Source organism: Penicillium pulvis (genome assembly GCF_028828015.1).
Source record: "Penicillium pulvis strain IBT 33274 chromosome Unknown scaffold_8_segment0_segment0, whole genome shotgun sequence".
Classification (NCBI taxonomy): Eukaryota; Fungi; Ascomycota; class Eurotiomycetes; order Eurotiales; family Aspergillaceae; genus Penicillium; species Penicillium pulvis.
The window spans coordinates 4,204,834-4,223,019 of NW_026643080.1; the positions used below are offsets into that span (position 1 = coordinate 4,204,834).

At 48.9% G+C, this 18,186-nt stretch overlaps 7 protein-coding genes across 7 annotated transcripts; 3 read left to right on the top strand and 4 right to left on the bottom strand.

Moving 5' to 3' along the window:
* Positions 1 to 234: 234 nt before the first annotated feature.
* Positions 235 to 1,868, bottom strand: N7503_010995 (sugar transporter family protein; the record flags this gene model as incomplete). Its single annotated transcript, XM_057070541.1, has 3 exons — positions 235 to 885; positions 941 to 1,615; positions 1,677 to 1,868. The coding sequence occupies 3 exons, from the start codon at positions 1,866 to 1,868 to the stop codon at positions 235 to 237; spliced, it is 1,518 nt and encodes a 505-aa protein (XP_056917152.1).
* Positions 1,869 to 3,550: 1,682 nt separating this feature from the next.
* N7503_010996 (uncharacterized protein) lies at positions 3,551 to 4,670 on the bottom strand (the record flags this gene model as incomplete). Its single annotated transcript, XM_057070542.1, has 3 exons — positions 3,551 to 3,970; positions 4,030 to 4,381; positions 4,444 to 4,670. 3 exons carry the CDS (start codon positions 4,668 to 4,670, stop codon positions 3,551 to 3,553), a joined length of 999 nt encoding a protein of 332 aa, XP_056917153.1.
* Positions 4,671 to 5,876: 1,206 nt separating this feature from the next.
* Positions 5,877 to 6,917, bottom strand: N7503_010997 (uncharacterized protein; the record flags this gene model as incomplete). The annotated part of the gene is made up of 1 exon (XM_057070543.1): positions 5,877 to 6,917. One exon carries the CDS (start codon positions 6,915 to 6,917, stop codon positions 5,877 to 5,879), a length of 1,041 nt encoding a protein of 346 aa, XP_056917154.1.
* A 362-nt stretch (positions 6,918 to 7,279) lies between these two features.
* Positions 7,280 to 9,964, top strand: N7503_010998 (putative APSES transcription factor (MbpA); the record flags this gene model as incomplete). The annotated part of the gene is made up of 3 exons (XM_057070544.1): positions 7,280 to 7,519; positions 7,577 to 9,230; positions 9,285 to 9,964. 3 exons carry the CDS (start codon positions 7,280 to 7,282, stop codon positions 9,962 to 9,964), a joined length of 2,574 nt encoding a protein of 857 aa, XP_056917155.1.
* Positions 9,965 to 10,346: 382 nt separating this feature from the next.
* Positions 10,347 to 11,922, top strand: N7503_010999 (glycoside hydrolase family 5 protein; the record flags this gene model as incomplete). The annotated part of the gene is made up of 4 exons (XM_057070545.1): positions 10,347 to 10,444; positions 10,503 to 10,767; positions 10,826 to 11,206; positions 11,263 to 11,922. The coding sequence occupies 4 exons, from the start codon at positions 10,347 to 10,349 to the stop codon at positions 11,920 to 11,922; spliced, it is 1,404 nt and encodes a 467-aa protein (XP_056917156.1).
* A 260-nt stretch (positions 11,923 to 12,182) lies between these two features.
* On the top strand, positions 12,183 to 14,987 carry N7503_011000 (tetratricopeptide repeat protein; the record flags this gene model as incomplete). Its single annotated transcript, XM_057070546.1, has 1 exon — positions 12,183 to 14,987. One exon carries the CDS (start codon positions 12,183 to 12,185, stop codon positions 14,985 to 14,987), a length of 2,805 nt encoding a protein of 934 aa, XP_056917157.1.
* A 386-nt stretch (positions 14,988 to 15,373) lies between these two features.
* N7503_011001 (uncharacterized protein) lies at positions 15,374 to 17,120 on the bottom strand (the record flags this gene model as incomplete). Its single annotated transcript, XM_057070547.1, has 3 exons — positions 15,374 to 16,389; positions 16,442 to 16,751; positions 16,809 to 17,120. 3 exons carry the CDS (start codon positions 17,118 to 17,120, stop codon positions 15,374 to 15,376), a joined length of 1,638 nt encoding a protein of 545 aa, XP_056917158.1.
* Positions 17,121 to 18,186: the final 1,066 nt, after the last annotated feature.

The window sequence follows — 18,186 nt, forward strand, 5'->3', positions numbered from 1 at the left end:
ATTAAGCAGATTCAGATCGTGAGATCCGTGCTCTGAAGTGAACGATACTGCTAGACTGAGCCTTCGGCTAACAAAACCCTCGCATCTAGATTTGAACGTCCAGAAGGGATGAAAGCAAATAGGGTAATCGATTGCAAAACTAGCTATTCATTAAATCTGGGGGAATCATTGAATCATGTAACCTCAATCCCATAAATCGTTCATCGGTCAAATGTGCAAAATCAGCTTTTCATGCTACTCCTTTCGCAATGTCGCCGCCTTCTCTGGGTCGGTTTCATCGATGACATCGCCGTCCATACCACGGTGGGCCGCAACAGCTGCCAAATCGGCATCGTGCTCCGCATCAAAGTTTCGGCCCAAACGCTCTGGACCAGCCAGGGTAATAAGGATAGTATAGGCAAAGACGCATCCCATAAAGATACAGATCACCTTCCCGTACTCGTAGCGCTTGGTACCGGTCGAGGACGGTGGGAGCGGGAACCGCTCACCAATGGTGGATTCAATAGTCGAACTGGCGGATGAAACTAAATTACCAAGCTGATAGGCTGTGCCCACGGCAAAGGTTCGAATAGGTCCTGGGGACAACTCCATCAGGTGAATTGGGATCACACCCCAGGCCCCTTGCACCATGAATTGCTCGAAGAACGCCGCCGCTATGACAGAGTGACTTGTGGTGAAGGTGTAGGGGTACAGCAGCGCGCCGCCCACAATGCTGATGGCGATAATGGAGAATCGGCGGCCGAAGATCTGGCTGGCCCATCCACATATTGTGCCTCCTGACAATGCACCCAAGTTCGCGACAACCTGAGTGACGGTGACCGCATTCTCAGAAAAATTAAATTGATTCTTCAACATCGTGGGATAGAGATCCTGGGAGCCGTGGGACTAGAGCTTACGTTAGCATATAGATAACTTGGTCTTTGATGAAGATGTCACATACCATAAAGTTGAACCCAGCCATCAGGAGAACCAGGTACATCAGCAACAGCCAGTGGCGCTTAAGGGCTACCTTGCCTTCGGCGACGAATGACTTCGCTACACCCCCACTAAGTGCTTCCCGTGTCTCCTGTCGACGACGGAAGGTTTCCGTCTCAGGTAGGCACAAACGGAAAGCAATGATGAGAATTGGCGGGCATGCACCAAACCAATACAGTGGTCGCCATCCGTGCGAGGTGGTACCAACTAAACCACGAGCAAAAGCGGTTGCCAAAAGGTAACCAAAAGCATAACCCTGCTGGAGCAGGCCAGAAACAATACCACGCGCTTCAGCCGGGCAGTCCTCCAATGCAGTCGCAGCGGCGTTACCGTAAAGACCACCCATGGCAATTCCAAACAAAGACCGACAAGCTAAGAACTGCTTGTACGTTTGACAAAAACCGGTGCCCAGCTCGAGGACGACAAAAAGAAGTTGATTGACCACGAACGGCCACTTGCGACCCCATCGATCGGCGGCAATACCAAAGGTAATCGCGCCCACCGATCGAAGCATCAGCACCAATGTAATACCCCATGTGATATCGGTGACTGATTTGTCAAATTGCTCAGCTAGTTCGGTAGTGGTCAAAGAAACGGTGAAAAAGTCGAAGGCATCCCAGCTCCATCCCAAAAATGCGACCTAATTGCTTTCATTAGTACAATGCATCTCGAACTCGTTGTATCCCTTGCGACCACCATACCCAGAAGAATAGCCATTGCTGGCGGTTGAGAAGCATAAGGGCCCGGAAGGGGTTTGGGGCCTTATTCATAGGCGGAACCAATGTCGGAATACGCGTAGCAAAGTATCGAGCAATGCTCATATCCTCCTCGACATCTGGCGAGGACTCTGCTCTTGCACCCGAGTGCTGAGCCTCGTCCTGGAGTACTGCCATAGCTGCTAGACCCTCGGAAGTAGGTTGAGAAAGCCGAGAGAATGGGGGGCCGTAGCAACAAACGAAAGGGGGAAGGGAGCTAAAGGGCCAGTCAGAGCAGGGGTGAATCCGAAAGAGGGAAAAAAAACCAAAGGAAAGTATTGGGAATGAGGGGGTCTTAAATACAAATCTACGTCAGGAACTCTTTTAGGACCTTGCCCTTGAGACCATGTGCCCGTGTACCTTATCCCCGCGCTCTAAGAGGCAGGGATGTCCAGTCGATTCGCTTGAAGAGTATGGGTCAGCATCCTGGACTGGGTAGGAGCACGAATGATGAGCGCAATCCACGGTTGAGTGCCGATCCTTGTACTTTCTGGGGAATTAGTGGATCCCCGGAGTAAGCCCCCCAGACTGGGGAAATGGGCTCTGTGTGCACAGTCAGCAAGTGCTAGATTTGTTCGGAATAGACCACGGAAGGTACGGGCAAAGCTTTCCTTGGGAAAAACTCCGATATCGTGCATATGATCCCGCCGAGCCCCCAAAACGAGTCAAATTGATCTTGATGCTAAGATTGGTTAGATACACCGTCAGGAAGTCTCCGCACAATGAAAACACTAAAAGGGTTTGCACTAGTTCCTTCTTTCCTTTCCTTGAACATACAATACAACCCTGTGTCTACACAGCCAAGACCCTTCCCGACCCTTCCCCGCAAGGTTCTCTCCCTTGTCTTTTGACTCCCGATGATACTTCACGGACAACCTCCGTTCATACCCCTGCAACACCTTTTAGAATACGAGAACTACAGCCTGGGTGACCCCCGCAGATACCCGGGATAGAATTTCTCCGGAATCTGCCCAGACCATGGGATGTGGAGCTTTCTGGAGAAAACAAATATCTTAGACCCCCGCGCCCCACTAGCCCCCAAAGACAGCCGGCTTTCTATTGCAACCAAAATTACCATTGGCCCATCAGCCTCGGCATGTTGATGAGACTTGCCGATTTAGCCTATTTGCCGTGCTCACCGAGAAGCCCACGACACCAAATCCTACGGTCATACAGCGACCAAACCATGTTTTAGAATAGGCTGAATGCAGACCTGTTCCAACACGAGGCTCTTCAAAATCTTACGGCAATTAAACTTTTCTCCGAGACTCGGCGCGCCGGGGGTGAGGCTTGGCATATGGCTTGAGAGAGCTCGGGATTCATGTACGTCTTCGGAGGTTGGCCGACGCCGTCTGCAAGATTGGGGATCAGCTGGACAACAATAGCGGGGAAAGGATGCGACTAGTAGTGTAACCCTGCAGCTGGAAATTCAGTAGATTCGACCCGGCCGAGAGTCTGAATGAGGAAGCATAAGCGATAGGTCGGCAGTAGTAGTGCTAAGCGCGGTGTTGATCTGCTAGATTATCTACCCCGAATGTCTATACTACAACCAGATCCGAGATCAATGGCTTGGTTTTCTCGGCACTAGGTATCATAGATGCATATACTATAATTACCGAGAAAACGCCAAGAAATTACCGAATTGCCGTGAAAGCTTCTCTCCCGGGACAAGACAGCCAATGAACTTTATAGCGTATCTCAACTATGGTTTGCTCTTGAAATGATGTGAGCAGCGAGCAATCAAGATCCAAATAACCCGTAGACAAGAGGATGGAATAATTGGTTCTATTATTTCCTATCGCAGGCATGATCACACCGAATTACCAATATGACGATAATTCAGTAACTCCCTCCTTCATCCATCCTTCAGAAATGGTGACATTATCATCGCCATCAAAACCATGCTCTCCATCTCTTACATCAAGCCTCACAAGAACATCGGGCCTATGCTTCTGGATCTCAGCGATAAATTTCTCGCTTCCTGAGCAAGGCACCGCAGAATCTTGACGTCCATGAAACAGCCAAACGAAAGGAGGAAGCCTTTTCGCGAGTGGTAAGTTTTCGAAGGGGAAAAGCTTGGTATCTCGACCGAAGAAGTCGAGATACTTTCCATGTTGGACGATACTGATTGCCAGTGGCGGTCTCAATAGTTCCACTTTCTTCTCTATATCTCCATCCGTAGTGAAAACTGCATTCGGAGGTAAACTTTCCAAATGACTTTCCACAATCTCATAAGGCAGCTGTAAATATAAACATGAGCAAAAAGAAGCCAAGACCATCGGAAAGCAGGTGTGCTTACAGTTGACAAGCCAAAAATAGGCTTTTCATATTTTTCTGTCCAAAATTTATCGCGGAGATTGATCATTGGGTAAGCCATAATAGCTGCCTGGATATTAATTTCGGGATGCAAGAGCATGCTCTGGGAGACCATCCATCCTCCGGCACTGCTCCCTGTAGCTAGTATCCGATCGAAATCTGGGCGGATGTGAATGTGAGGATAAAAACTCGCGAGCTTGTGTTCCAAGTTGTCGGGTAGCCATTTCCAAAAGCTGGCCAGGTCTGCGAGAATATCATGACCATTTGCCTCGGGGAGGAGACGGTAATCTGGGGTCACTATAATTGCGCGCCTGGACAAAGCTAACTCAATGAGCCTGTAAATCAAATTTAGCACGTCTACAATCAGAACTTATGCTCTGCTCGTATTCAAACTGACCAGTCTGAGAACCAAGGGGAAAAGATGCGGTTTCCTCCGATCAGAAAGCCGCCATGGAATTCAGTGATCAAGGGTGTTTTCTCTGACAGCTCGCCACTCTCAACTAAAATGTTTGGAACGAGAATCGACAGGTCAATTGAATGCTCAGCGACAACTTTATATGTTACATGGTGGACGTGAAAGTCATCAAACTTCGCGGGGTCGTGGATCTCGGGTGCTGCAACCATGATGTTTTCAAAAGTGGGTAGTTCATTCACAGTACGAAACGGGGGAAACAGGCAATTCAAGTACTTTTAGGGTAGATAAGATTCATTCCAATCTATGACTCCGTAATCTCATGTATATTTAATGCAACCATATCTCCCAACACTTTTCGGTCTCAGGTGCTATAAGTCCGTGACCATACCGTTGTTTGCATGATTTGCATGTGTTGCATCGTCGGGGGTACGATCAGGAGCGAATCAGTTGACACGAAGCGCTCAATATGGAGATGTTTGATATATTTCGGGTTGTTTGCTTGGTTTGTTTTGTTTGTCTTGATTCCACCACTTTGCAGTTATTTGTTTGAACGTAACGCCACAGAAAGATTGCACTGTAAGCGCCCATATTGATCGCCGATCTTTCACGCAGATTACGATACCACAGCCTATAACGTGTTTCGAATCAGAATAATTGCGCGTGCGGGGATTAAGATGATTCCGCACAAGCCCATGGACCTATCAAAACCAGGTTCACCTGCTCAGCCACAGCCCTACTGCTCAAACTTTCCCTATAATAATAGCCTCACCCCATTGCTAGTTCGCTCCTGCAAAATGTGGAACCAATAGGTAGGCGTGTTGAGAGGACGCGAGGTATATAAACGGTGCTGCTCATCCACCAAACAGCAATTTCATCAATATAAAGACTGTATAATCATCATGTATATTAGCTTTATCTCCATCTTGCAGATACTCAAAGTATTCATGCAATCCACAAACTACGCTAGTGAACCCTACAGCAGACAGGGCCAGCATCCTCCACAGGGTTATCACCCCGAGGTGAGTGCATTCCGATATCCGGAGTCGCTATAGAAACTCATACCTTGACTTGATGCTAATTTTGAAACGATAGCAAAGCATTAGTTGCTCTAGGTCTCCGAAGCCCGTCGGTGAGTATCCGTCATACTACGGGCCAGTATTGCGATTTGGATTATTTCTTTTAAAAACGCAGCGATATATGATTTGCTTTTGACATCTGCCTGACATTTGATCGGACACCATGTGGAAATCTCAGGGATTGGAAATCTACACTTCTATCTGGATTGAGGCTTTTTTCTCTTCTTTCAACCCTGGAAACAATTGTCGAGGTATTGCATCCAACTTAACGTGTCTCATTGTGAGATGTGACTTTGAAGGGGAGTTTATATGTGAATTAGGCCTCGAGAATATCATACATTATACTATCACCTTATTTTTTGGTCGGGTAGGTGGTGTTAGAGTCTTTGGCGAGCTCTCAGATGAGCTCTTGGCTTCGGATGGTTCTCCAAAAATCTCATTGACATCGGCGTCCTGGTCCACGTCAAAGGCCAAAGTTGGCATTTTTTTGGGGTCGTCCCAGTGGAAAATCCACTTCACCGTCTTGGCCGACTTCTCGTTCCAAAACTTCCGCGGCACAAGTGCAGAGATACGCCGCCACTGGCGGAGCATGAACCTGGGGGTGATCTTGTGCGGCCGGCCAAGAAGATATGGCCGGAAAGTAGGACCCTTCTGAGGACCATCCGCCAATAGATCCAATAAGAGGTTATCTGGGGGTTTTGAAGGCTCATCTACCTGCTTTCGTTTCCGGGGTTTCCATAGCACAGTCCCGGCTATCAACCCGTCCAGGACTTTGAGTTCTTTATCCGGTAAAGGTGGTAGAAGACAAAACAGCGTGTCAAAGTACCATTTATGCCGGATGTTGGCTTTGCGAGATTCTCCCAGAGGTCGACCCCAGCTGTTCTTCTCAGGTATGGGTGGTTCGACGCCTTTTAATTGAGGTCGAATGCGAGATGATGTGACCACTCCGTTGTTCATCTGAGATTTGATAAGAGACAAGATGATTTGCGGAGGCTCCCATCCATCCGTAAAGTTTGGAGCCTTGGTGACTAGTTCTCTGAGTGCGTCGGTGTCTGTCGGGACATCAGGGCTCATCAACTCGGCTAGTAACTCGTGTCTCCGTTTTCCAATGCGACCATAGGACATCATCATGACTCGGTCCAATGGACGGGGGTAGCCTTCATTTGCTCTTCGAAGACGAGATAATTCCTTCTTAGCTGTGTGTATCAACTTGGCTTCCGGCTGCTTAGATTTGAAAGCTCGGCGATATCGGTCCAAAACATAGCCATGCATGTAGGTTCGAGCAATCGGATCGGGAAGATAGGTACACTCCCGCAGCGTAGCCCGGAGTAAATGTTGCCATTGTTCCAGTTGAATGGAAGTTATTCGAGGAGTTGCCATTATTATCTTATTTCTGGTGTTAAAGTCGTAGTTGTTCTCACCCTAAACCAGGTGAAAACGCGAAAAACCTTGGCGGATGGCACGGTCACGGGATTGACGCGCCCTTTTCGCTCTTCCTTTCCCCAACCCCGCGACTTGGCCTTGCCTTGCATTTACTACCGATCTTCGATCCCGTTCTTGACACATTCTTGTGCATTTGATTGCTGGGGAAGTGCATGGTTCTACTTTTACACCTGGTGTGCTTTCCCTTTTCGGGCTGGTAAGCCACGCGACTCCTTTTCGCGTCCCGGTAATTCTCCACTTACCTTACCCTGGTCACTTTTTGTTCGCTGACCAAGACCTTGAGACCATTAGGCCTGGGAATGTCCCTTTCGCAAAGCAGTACTGGGTCAATGAATGGACCGAATTATAATATTTTGACCAAATCCCAATCCCTCTCCTCCACACCTCGAGCAACGCCGCCGCCGCCCAGAGGTTCACAAATGTCCTCTTTCAATATGTCCAACGGTGCTTCACGAGGAAGCTATGGAGGATATGATGGGAAAAATGATAATGGGTCTATGATGTCGTATCAGGAGGAGTACACGCCACAGATTTATCGCGTTCGTTCACCTACTTCAACCCTCAATCAGGGCTTGCACACTTACGATATCAAATAGGCCGTTTACTCGAATGTCCCTGTGTATGAAGTGGAAGTCAATGGAGTTGCAGTCATGAAACGCCGAGCTGATTCATGGTTGAATGCGACTCAGATCCTGAAAGTTGCCGGTGTCGTCAAGGCTCGCCGAACCAAAACCTTGGAGAAAGAAATCGCAGCGGGTGAACATGAGAAAGTCCAGGGTGGTTATGGAAAGTATCAAGGAACTTGGGTTAATTACAAAAGGGGGGTGGAACTGTGCAAGGAGTATCATGTAGAGGAGCTGCTGCGACCTCTGCTGGAGTACGATATGAGTCCTGATGGTTCCGGTGGCCCCTCTCAGGGAACACTCGATACACCAACGAAAGAACAAGCCATGGCAGCACAGCGCAAACGGTTGTACAATGGCGCAGAGAACCGCGGCTCATCACAACCCCAACAGGGAACATTCTTTCAAAATATATCACGCACTGCCGCCACAGCTGTGAATGCTATCAGCAAAGCTCGTTTTGATTCCCCTGGTGCCAACAGCCGACGCCCCAGTGTGATTCGCAAGCCATCACAACAGATGAGCAGTCAGGAATCTCAGATGGCCTTTAGCAGCCAGCAGAGCATGTACGGCATGTCTGACAGCGGATTTAGTAGCTTGCAAAATCGTTACCTGGCGCAAGATGATACTGACGATTTTGCTGAACCTCCCCGCAAACGGCTTCGCTCAACCTCACACCACGGTCCGTCATTTGGATTGCATCGAGAGCCATCTAATTTATCTATGCATGAACCTACTCCCACCGAACCCAACGACTCTTTCTATCAAGACATTGATCTCCCACCCCCGCCTATGGAAGATGGTCAGAAACGTGGTGTTGAAGCTCTGGGTCCGGCCACTACACCAGAGAAGTTCCAAAAAATGAAGTTGCTGATGACTCTGTTTCTCGACAAACGGGCGAAGGATTTCACCAACCATCCAGCTCTCACGCAGTTGTCTGGTGAAGACCTTGAGATTCCGCTTGACGAATACCGAAACACTGCTCTTCACTGGGCTGCCATGCTTGCACGCATACCCCTTGTCCACGCCCTAGTGGCTAGAGGAGTGAACATCGGCCGTGTCAATTATGTCGGGGAAACTGCCCTGCAGAAGTCGGTGGGAACACGAAACAACCTTGATTATCGAAGCTTTCCTCGTCTTCTCCAAGTGCTTGCCCCTACCATTGACATGGTGGATTATACGGGCCGAACAATCTTACACCATATTGCCGTTATGGCTGCAACAGGTGGCGGGGGACATGTCTCCGCGAAGCATTATTTGGAATCGCTCTTGGAATTCATTGTTCGGCACGGAGGGATATCTTCCACAAATGGCGATAGTATGCAGAACGGATCACAAGGGACTAATGTTATTTCCCTGGGTCGATTCATTTCAGAGATTGTCAATCTACGTGATGACCAGGGCGATACCGCCTTGAACCTTGCTGGACGTGCACGCTCCGTTCTGGTACCACAGCTTTTGGAGGTCGGCGCCGATCCTCATATTCCAAATCACACTGGTCTTAGACCAGCGGATTACGGAGTGGGTGTTGATATGGTTGATGGTCATGCACAGTCACAGCAAGCCGGAGGTCGAGGTGATACCTTTATTGACCAGCTGGCGAAATCTAAGAAGGAAATTGTGGATGGTAAATCCTGCCCCCTCCCCGATCATTTATTTCTAGCTAACGCTCTTTCTGTAGCGACAATTAGTCAAATCAGCACAATGGTCGAAGACGCTCTGGGTGGCATTGACCGCGAATTAGCCTCAGGCTTGACTCAAAAGCAAGAAAAGTTTGACCACTGGCATGGGAAGATCCGTGAGTCAGCCAAGGCTCGTCAGATCGAACAGAAGGAGCTAGATGAATTGAAACGGAAGGGCACTGAGCGGGTCGAACTTGAACGACGCATCAAGAACCTGCATCGGTCCTCCGATGTCTTGCTTGCTACATTGAAGGAAACGGAGGGCAACGATCTACCCACAATCACCATTGTTGGTGATGCTGACAAAGATTCGGGCGTGGATGTCGAAGCATTTGATGCTTTATTCACAGAGACATTCGATCCATCGTCTGGATTCTCCGAGCAGCAACTGGCCTTCCTGGCTGCATTGCCTGCACCAGATGTTTTGAAGCGCCGACTTGATCTCTACCAGGAGTTTCTTGCTGAAGTAACAGATGAGGTTGAAAATCTCAAAGCCAAGAATGCGATTCTCGGTCAAAATTATCGACGCATGGTGATGGCATGCACAAGCTGGACTGCTGAGCAAGTGGACGACGCAGCAGATGGATTGACTCAATGTGTCAAGGAACTGAATGATAACCCTGTCCCTGAGGATGAGGCTATTGAGATTCTAATGCGGGATCGCGGCCAGGACTGGTAGATGATTACCATGAGCATTTATTTTTGGATGGTTTTATAAGGCGTTGATGCGCGGCATTTGATTGCGATACAAATACCCGGTGGCCCGCATGATTGATCATGTGCTCAATTTAGTTTAATGTTTTCAATGAAGATATTCATTAAATAATTTCACGTGGGGGTTCCCATGTACAGCCTAAATACAAGTCCGGGGTGAGATTAGCCGGTAGTTCGACAGGCCCAGTCTCAGCCATTGTAAAATGGACTAGTCTTCCCCGCAGTCTGGGGAGCTCTTTATGGGTGTTCCACGGGTAAATCTCGGGGACATTCAGTATTTATACCCCCCTGCTCACTCTTCTGAATTCTAATTCCGCACATTCTATCTGAACCCAACCTAGTTCAAGATGGCTTCAGGAATCTTAAAGGTGAAAGGCAATCTTGTCGTTGATGAAAATGATGAGAGTGTGGTTCTTCGGGGAGCAGCACTGGGAGGATGGATGAAGTAGGTGGACCAAACCGAGTTGGAGAAATGACCATTAAACATCGCTGACCGTAGCTAGTATGGAGAATTTCATCACAGGTTTCCCCGGCCATGAATCCCAACACCGAGCCGCCATGCTCAAAGTCCTCGGGCCTCAGAAATACGAGTTCTTCTTTGACAAGTGGTTGGAATATTTCTTCACTGATGCAGATGCCAAATTCTTCGCCGAAGTAGGCCTGAACTGTCTTCGTTTGCCATTCAACTATCGCCACTTTGAGGATGATATGAACCCCCGGGTGCTGAAAGAGTCAGGCTTCAAGCATCTAGACCGAGTGGTTGATCTGGTCAGTTTAGTATCCTATCAACTCATCTATACCCAGAAGCTGATGGTACAGTCAACAGTGTGCGGCGCATGGTATATACACAATCTTGGATATGCACGCCGTGCCTGGTGGTCAGAACCCAGATTGGCACTCTGATAATCCCACCAGCTATGCTGCTTTCTGGGACTATAAAGATCATCAAGATCGCACTGTGTGGTTGTGGGAGCAGATCGCTTCCCGGTATAAGACGAACCCTTGGGTTGCCGGGTACAACCCTCTAAATGAGCCCTGTGACCCGCAGCATGTCCGACTCCCTGCTTTCTATGCGCGCGTAGAGAAAGCCATTCGCGCCATTGATCCGGATCATATCCTGTGGCTGGATGGGAACACGTTTGCCATGGAGTGGAAGGGATTCGATACCGTGCTGCCTAACTGTGTGTATGCAATGCATGACTATGCGGTATGCTTTCAGAGGAGAGAACATTACTATTGGCAATGGTTGACCCGCTATTCTAGTCTATGGGATTCCCGACTGGTGATCGATACCAAGGCACACCAGAGCAAAAGCAACATCTCGAACGCTCATACCTTCGTAAGGCAGAGTTCATGACTAAGAATGGCACTCCTGTGTGGAATGGAGAGTTCGGTCCCGTCTACTCCAATCCTACATTGGATGTTGATGCAGCAACAATCAATCAGGAGCGATACAACCTGCTGGGAGAGCAGCTCAGCATCTATGACAAATACTCTATTCACTGGTCAATCTGGCTATACAAAGATATTGGACTACAAGGTATGATCTACACAAACCCACAGGGTAAATGGAATAAGACGATCGGGCCCTTCCTTGAAAAGAAGCGAGCCATTTGGATCGATAAATGGGGTCATCAGCATGTCCCCGAGGCCGAAGCAGCGCTGAAGCCACTCCTTGATTGGATCGATCGTGTCAGTCCGACAGCCAAGGATACCTATCCGACCTCGTGGAATACGGAACTGCATGTCACGCGCAATGTGTTGTATACCTTTTTGGCCGCTTCATTTACGGATGAGTTTGCGGCTTTGTTCCGGGGGATGGAGGAGAAGGAGCTTGAGGAATTGGCGAGGAGTTTCCACTTTGATCAGTGTGTGCAACGAGAGGGACTGAATCATATTTTGAAGGAGCATTCTCGTCAGTAAGAGAATGTTCGAAGATGATAGACATTTAGAGAACCGAATTAGGTAAGGTGAAAGAGGGGCATGGGATAGTGCGTGGCAATTTGATGTACACACAGTTGGATTTTATCACGCAACCCACTACTTCCACACGTAAATCTGTTATCTACACGCTATCGATAAGAAAAAATCAAAAAGATCGCGGGGTTTCGCACTTTCGACATTTGATCTGTGGAAGCGGCCCTTGGTGCTTTGGATTAAACAAATTGGCCATCGCCGTCAGAATGGCCGACTCTTCTCTTCCCGCTACGCTGAACAGCGCCTTCACAGCACCCCTCAAAGACCAATACGACCCGGTTCGCTTGGTATCAAACAACATCCTTCCTGTTCTCGGGTTGCCCCTGGCAAAGAAGGTTCTGGGCCACGATGCTTCCAACAGCGAATCACTAGCCAAAGTTTCTCAATCTGAGATCTCCTATACAACCTTTGTCGCCGACCAAGCCCGCGCCGCCCTTCAGAACCCCCACGATGACTCTACTATCGAGCAAACACAGTCGCAGCTCCTGCACATTGGTTTGGCAGCTCTTTTCAGCTTCCTACAGTCAAACGTTACCGGTCCACCTTTGGAATTCAATTCAGCTGAAATAACCCTACCCGCTACCCTGAGAGGCGATGTGCCAACCCTCCGAGCTGTTCGCGCCAAGATCATCCGGGATCTTTCTGTCGATGGAGAAGCGGCTTATAAGCTGACCCCCAATGCGGAGTTGTTCTCGGTTGCCAAGGCACTGCTTGTGGATGCACAGAACGAGGGCTCAGTGGTTGCGAAGACTGCACGGATGCGCGTAAACTTCCTCCACCAGAAGATGCTTTCGGAGGTGACCAGCACCTTACAAGATGTGATATACAAAGACCTCGAAGAATTGGCCAAGGCGGATCTCAACTCAAACGAACAGGGCGGATTCCTGCTAGAGCGTGCTATTATCAACACACATCACGGCTTTGATGCCAAAGCCCGTGCTGATCTTGACCAGGCAGCCCAGGTGCGGAACTTCGAGTTCGCCCTGACAGGACAGTTGGGAAAGCGGACAAAATGGCAAGACCGGGATATCACTCAGCTTGTGGTTCTTGCAAAAAGCGCAGATGAGAAATCCAAGACTACACAGACACCCGCTTCTGGTCCTAAAAACCTTGATTTGAATGATGATACCCTCCTCGAAGCCATCGCCTTTGCCGATAAGAAATCCTCAACCGTGTCTGAAGAGCTCTCTCCAGTTCTGCAGTCTATTGATGCTAATGATCAACCCATTCTTAACCCTGTCGACTCGGCTATCTTGCTCGCTTTGGCGTCTGCCATCACCAATACCGCTCCGGAGAACGGTCTTACCCGTGAGGAGACGCAACCATACGCCACTCGTGTTTTGGAAGGTGGCAGTTCCAACTGGCAGATTTATACCCAAGCATTGCTGGTTCGCAGTCGTGTTGAGGGCTTCCGTTCACGTACAGTTGAGCGGTCTGTGTTACAGATGCAAGCTCTTGTTGATCAGGTCATTGCCGACACGGCAACCGATGACTCGGCAGCCCAACAGCCCTCATCGGAACCCACAACCTTCTTGCCCCGGCCAGAGAAAGACGAGTCAGCCTCTGCCTCTGACCGTTTGGAATACATTTGGATCATGAACTTTTCCACCCGTTGGGACCTTGAGGCCGAGCTGGCTAAACGCTGGGTCGACTTGGGTGGTCTCCGGACCGCGTTGGAAATCTACGAGAGACTTCACATGTGGGCCGAGGCAGCGCTCTGTTACGCCGCCACCGATCGCGAGGCCAAGGCCAGGAGCATGGTGCGACGCGAACTCTACGAACCTAAGGGCGATGATGAGGATGACGAAAATGAGCTGTTTGAAGGCCCAGAGCGCGCAATTTTGCCTGCAGATGCACCGCGTCTGTTCTGTATTCTGGGAGACATTGATAAAGACGAAACGATGTACGAGCGTGCTTGGGAGGTCTCGGGCCAGCGATACGCTCGCGCTCAACGATCTCTGGCACGTCATTACTTGAGTCTTACACCGCCCGAGTTGGAGAAGGCTGAGGCTGCTTACCGGAAGAGTTTGCACATCAATCGTCTCAACGGCAGTGCGTGGTTTGCACTTGGGTGCGTCCAGCTTGAGCTTGAACGCTGGGGCGACGCCACCGAATCATTCACCCGTACCGTGCAGCTAGATGATACCGACGGAGAGGCATGGAGTAACCTGGGAGCGTCCATTTTGCGGTCATCAGCTCCTGAGGAAGGACCTGATGTCGCGACCAATGACAGTGCCGAAGAAAAGGCCGCAATCGAAAACGACCCCTATAAACGCAAACGGGAAGCCTTGTCTGCTCTGCAACGTGCCGCTTCCCTGAAGCACACCGATGCCCGGGTTTGGGATAACGTGCTGACAGTGGCTGCATCTATCCCGGCCCCCGCCACACCATTCCGCGAGGTCGTCACAGCCCAAAGGCGAATCATTGAGCTGCTCGGCACGAAGAAGGGCGAGAAATGCATTGATATTCCAATTCTTGCCATGCTCGTCGATTTCCTCACAACAGCCTTTGAATACAAGGACTTCCTAATCGAATCGGACTCCGGTCCTGTTTTCCGTTCCGGCACCATCCCGGGCCAGATCCTTTCCCTCATCGATGATCACGTCGTTCCACTTATTACCCACTCTTCTACATTATGGTTGATCGTTGCCCGAGTTGAAATGTTCCGCAGCCGCCCTAGCCGTGCCTTGGAAGCTCACGAGAAAGCATGGCGTGCTACCGTTGCCGCTTCTGCCCAAGGTGCCTTCCAGATGGGTGACGAAAAGCCTTGGCTCCAGATTGTTCGTGCTACTGAGAAACTTGTCCATGAGGGTTATGCCAAGTACGGTCCCATGGAACGTGAAGACCAGAAGGTGGAAGGTGATGCCGAGCCAGAGATGGTTGCCAGCGACTGGCGTTTCAAGGCCAGAAGTGCTGTACGTGGTATCTTGGGCAAGGGCAAGGACTTCTGGGAGGATTCGGAGGGCTGGACTCGTTTGAAGGAGCTGCAAAATGAGGTCACTGGCAATTAAGTACAAATTACATACAAAGAAAGCGTTGATTTGATGTCTACAATCAATCTTGAGTCAATTTTACAATGATGATGAATTATCCCCTTTTGCAATATGATGAATAGTTGAGAAGAAAGTAGAGTCCAAATTCAAAATCCGAGCTCAATGATTAGCCGGGTATGTTCTATATACAAAAATGCAGTCAAAATTAATCACCGAATGTAAAGTATCTAGAAGTCAAGATCGCAAATGTATGTACCCTGTCAACGCCAAAAATCCAAGTCATAAATCATCAAGTTTTTCGTCTATCCCGCCCTCTTTTTGGATCCTCGCCTTGTTGAAGAGGACACATTTCCTACCAGTGGTCTTTGAAGACGCAATACATCTTCCATCTCAAGTGAGTGGGCTTAAGCCTCCTGAATCGCCTTAGCGGCCTTCGCCTTGAGACGCTCGTTGCGCTTCATGCGCCACCCAGCACCCCATCTCATCTCAACCATCAGCAACGGAACCATGGCCAATGTAACACCAGCCAGCAAAACAAAACAAAACAGCGAGCCAATGGCATCAATAATAGGCGTAACGAGAGCAACACCGCCGGCACCGATCAAACACCGCATCAGATTATTGACTGCAGTTGCACTAGCACTGGCTCCAGGGTAGAGATCAATGATCAGAGCACTGTTGATAGTGAAGATGGCAGTAGCGCAGTAGGCGATAATATACTGCAGAATAATTGGGACAGCGAGGTGTGTACGAAGGGAAACACCATAGACAGCCGTACACACAACAAACAAGGCAGTGATCCACCAAGTGTTACGCATACGAGCATACTCGATAGGAAAGTCTGGGTGTGTCTTGGTTGTGATGCGAGTATCGAGAGGCAGGTTGTTCTGTCGACAGTAATCACGCTCAGTGCGCTTGTGGTTGTAATCCATCAGGTAGCCGATAGTGTAAGAACCGGTCATGCAGCCGAAACCGTTACCCAGGAAGGTCAAGCCGACCTCCAAGGTGTTCAGACCATAGGTATCTTCGAACAGTTGGGAAGTGGAGGAAGTGACCATCGACCAGACGGTGTAGACGATCGCACCGAAGAAGAGAGTGATGAAGACATCCTTCTCACCGAGGAAAGTAAGAGGAGCCAAGACCGTTTTCCAGGTAACCTTCTTCTTCTCCCCGATAGGCTTTGCGTCTTCTTGAACATCAGGCTGGCCGGTGACGTAGTAAATGTATGGCTTGTGAAGACCGTAAAGGGGGACAGTGCCATTGCCAGCAATGGAACGGAGAGTCTCGGGCAGGATGCACATAATCGAGAATAGGCTGATAGCGGCCATGATAGTGAGAAACCAGAAAATGGATCTATAGCCCAAGTACTGGGACAAGACTCCGCCGAAGACAGGACCGACACCTTGGCCAAGCATTCGCACTGAGATCTAGTCAGATGATAAGTTCAATGGAAAGATATAGGCGTCACTTACCTCCGCCGAAAATTCCGACAAGACTTCCTCTCTCGGCCGATGTAGTGATATCTCCAATCACACCTGCACCAATTGAGATTGTTGCTGCGCTACCCGCAGCCTGTAGTGCTCGGAAAGCCATCAACTCTCCATAATTTGTGGACACTGCCAATGCAATGTTCGCAATCATATAGACAATGAATGTTCCAATGAAGATTCCTCGTCGACCAATGGCATCAGAAAAGGAACCCCAAAAGCTGGGGGCGAGTCCTTGAACAATCATGTAAACAGTAACAGTCAATGTAGTCAGAGACATTGAAACATCCAGCTCCTGTTTATTGTTAACTTTTCTCCGAAGATCCCTGCAAGTCTATAACCAAGAACTGACCTTTGATATAGTTCCAAGAGCGGGAAAGTAGATGTTGGATGAGAGCGGGGAGAAGATGGCAGCTAAAGAGACGATGCAGACCATCTGCAATTTGCGAGAGCGAGTGAAGACATGGTATGGTGGTGGCGGAGGGTCTTGTTTTTCGAGATTAAAAGAGCTTGAAGAGGTCGAGGATGTAGGCGATGGAAGATTCTTATCATCTTGGGCGTATATATTAGGGGACAAAGTAGGGCTGCTGGAACTGCTGCTGGAATGGATAGAACGCTCTGTGATGATGGCGTTCTTTTTGAGCTCCTCTGGATTCAAAGACATTATGGAGAGAACAAGTCTGAACAATTTATGAGTGCATAAGTCAAATAATATAGTAAATATAGACAGAGAGAAGCAAGGGAATTAGTTTGTTAACTCGGATAGGCTTGTTTCAAGCTCAAAAATGGTAGGGCATGGAGCCTTTTGTATCCAAATGTCAGGTCCAAGCCTTCAAGCCCCCTAAAGCCAAAATCGAAAATATCAGGTCCATGCGCTTGAGGGAAATCAAGACCATGTGCTCCACTGTGGATATGACCCAAGAGACTTTTGTACCCCCCGTCACCCTTGGCAGTCAGTGGCGTCGAGCAGACGGATAGGGCAAGACGGATGCTGCTCACCTCATGATGGATGGATCATGATCAGCGGTAGCTGTGGATATCTCCGTGTGTTGCACGACCAAAAGAACCTTGGCTTATATTGATGACTAGTTTCTGGAATGCATACTATTCCCAGTCTAAGCCCCGATCGCTGGCGTGGCTCCGAGGAACACAAATGTTTCCATGATAGGAATTCAAACTCGTGAGACAAAATTCAAGACCATTACGAAGCTCGTCATAAGGAATTCCTTTCAAGGGTTTTCCACGCGTCCTATAGGAAACGGCATGATCTGCATGGCAACTGATAGTACGCAATCAAATCAAATTAAGACTTCATTCTCATTACTTGAAAGAAACATTTGCATTCTACAAGAATACATTATTCATCACCATTGACTTTTCTAGGTCCCGCGGTTCTGCAGCTTGAGGATGCATGATAAGGAAAGATAGAGCAAAGACCCAATAAGCAGGGAAAAGTCCAATCTTGGCAAACTTGGAAGTCCGACATTGTCCACATGGTGTTCCGATCATTGGTCATTGATGGTCCAGGATCACAATTTCATGACGATCATAAGGCACCTAGGCAAGTACATGCCAAGCATCATCAATTTCCCAGGCGTCTCATGAGTCAGGAGAAAAGTATTTGATTTACACGCCAGCTGAACACGTAGTTCTCCTGAATTGGGTCAAAGGTGTTGATATGTATAAGGGATAGGACTACTCCTTGCTGGGTAAGTAGATGAAAGATCCAA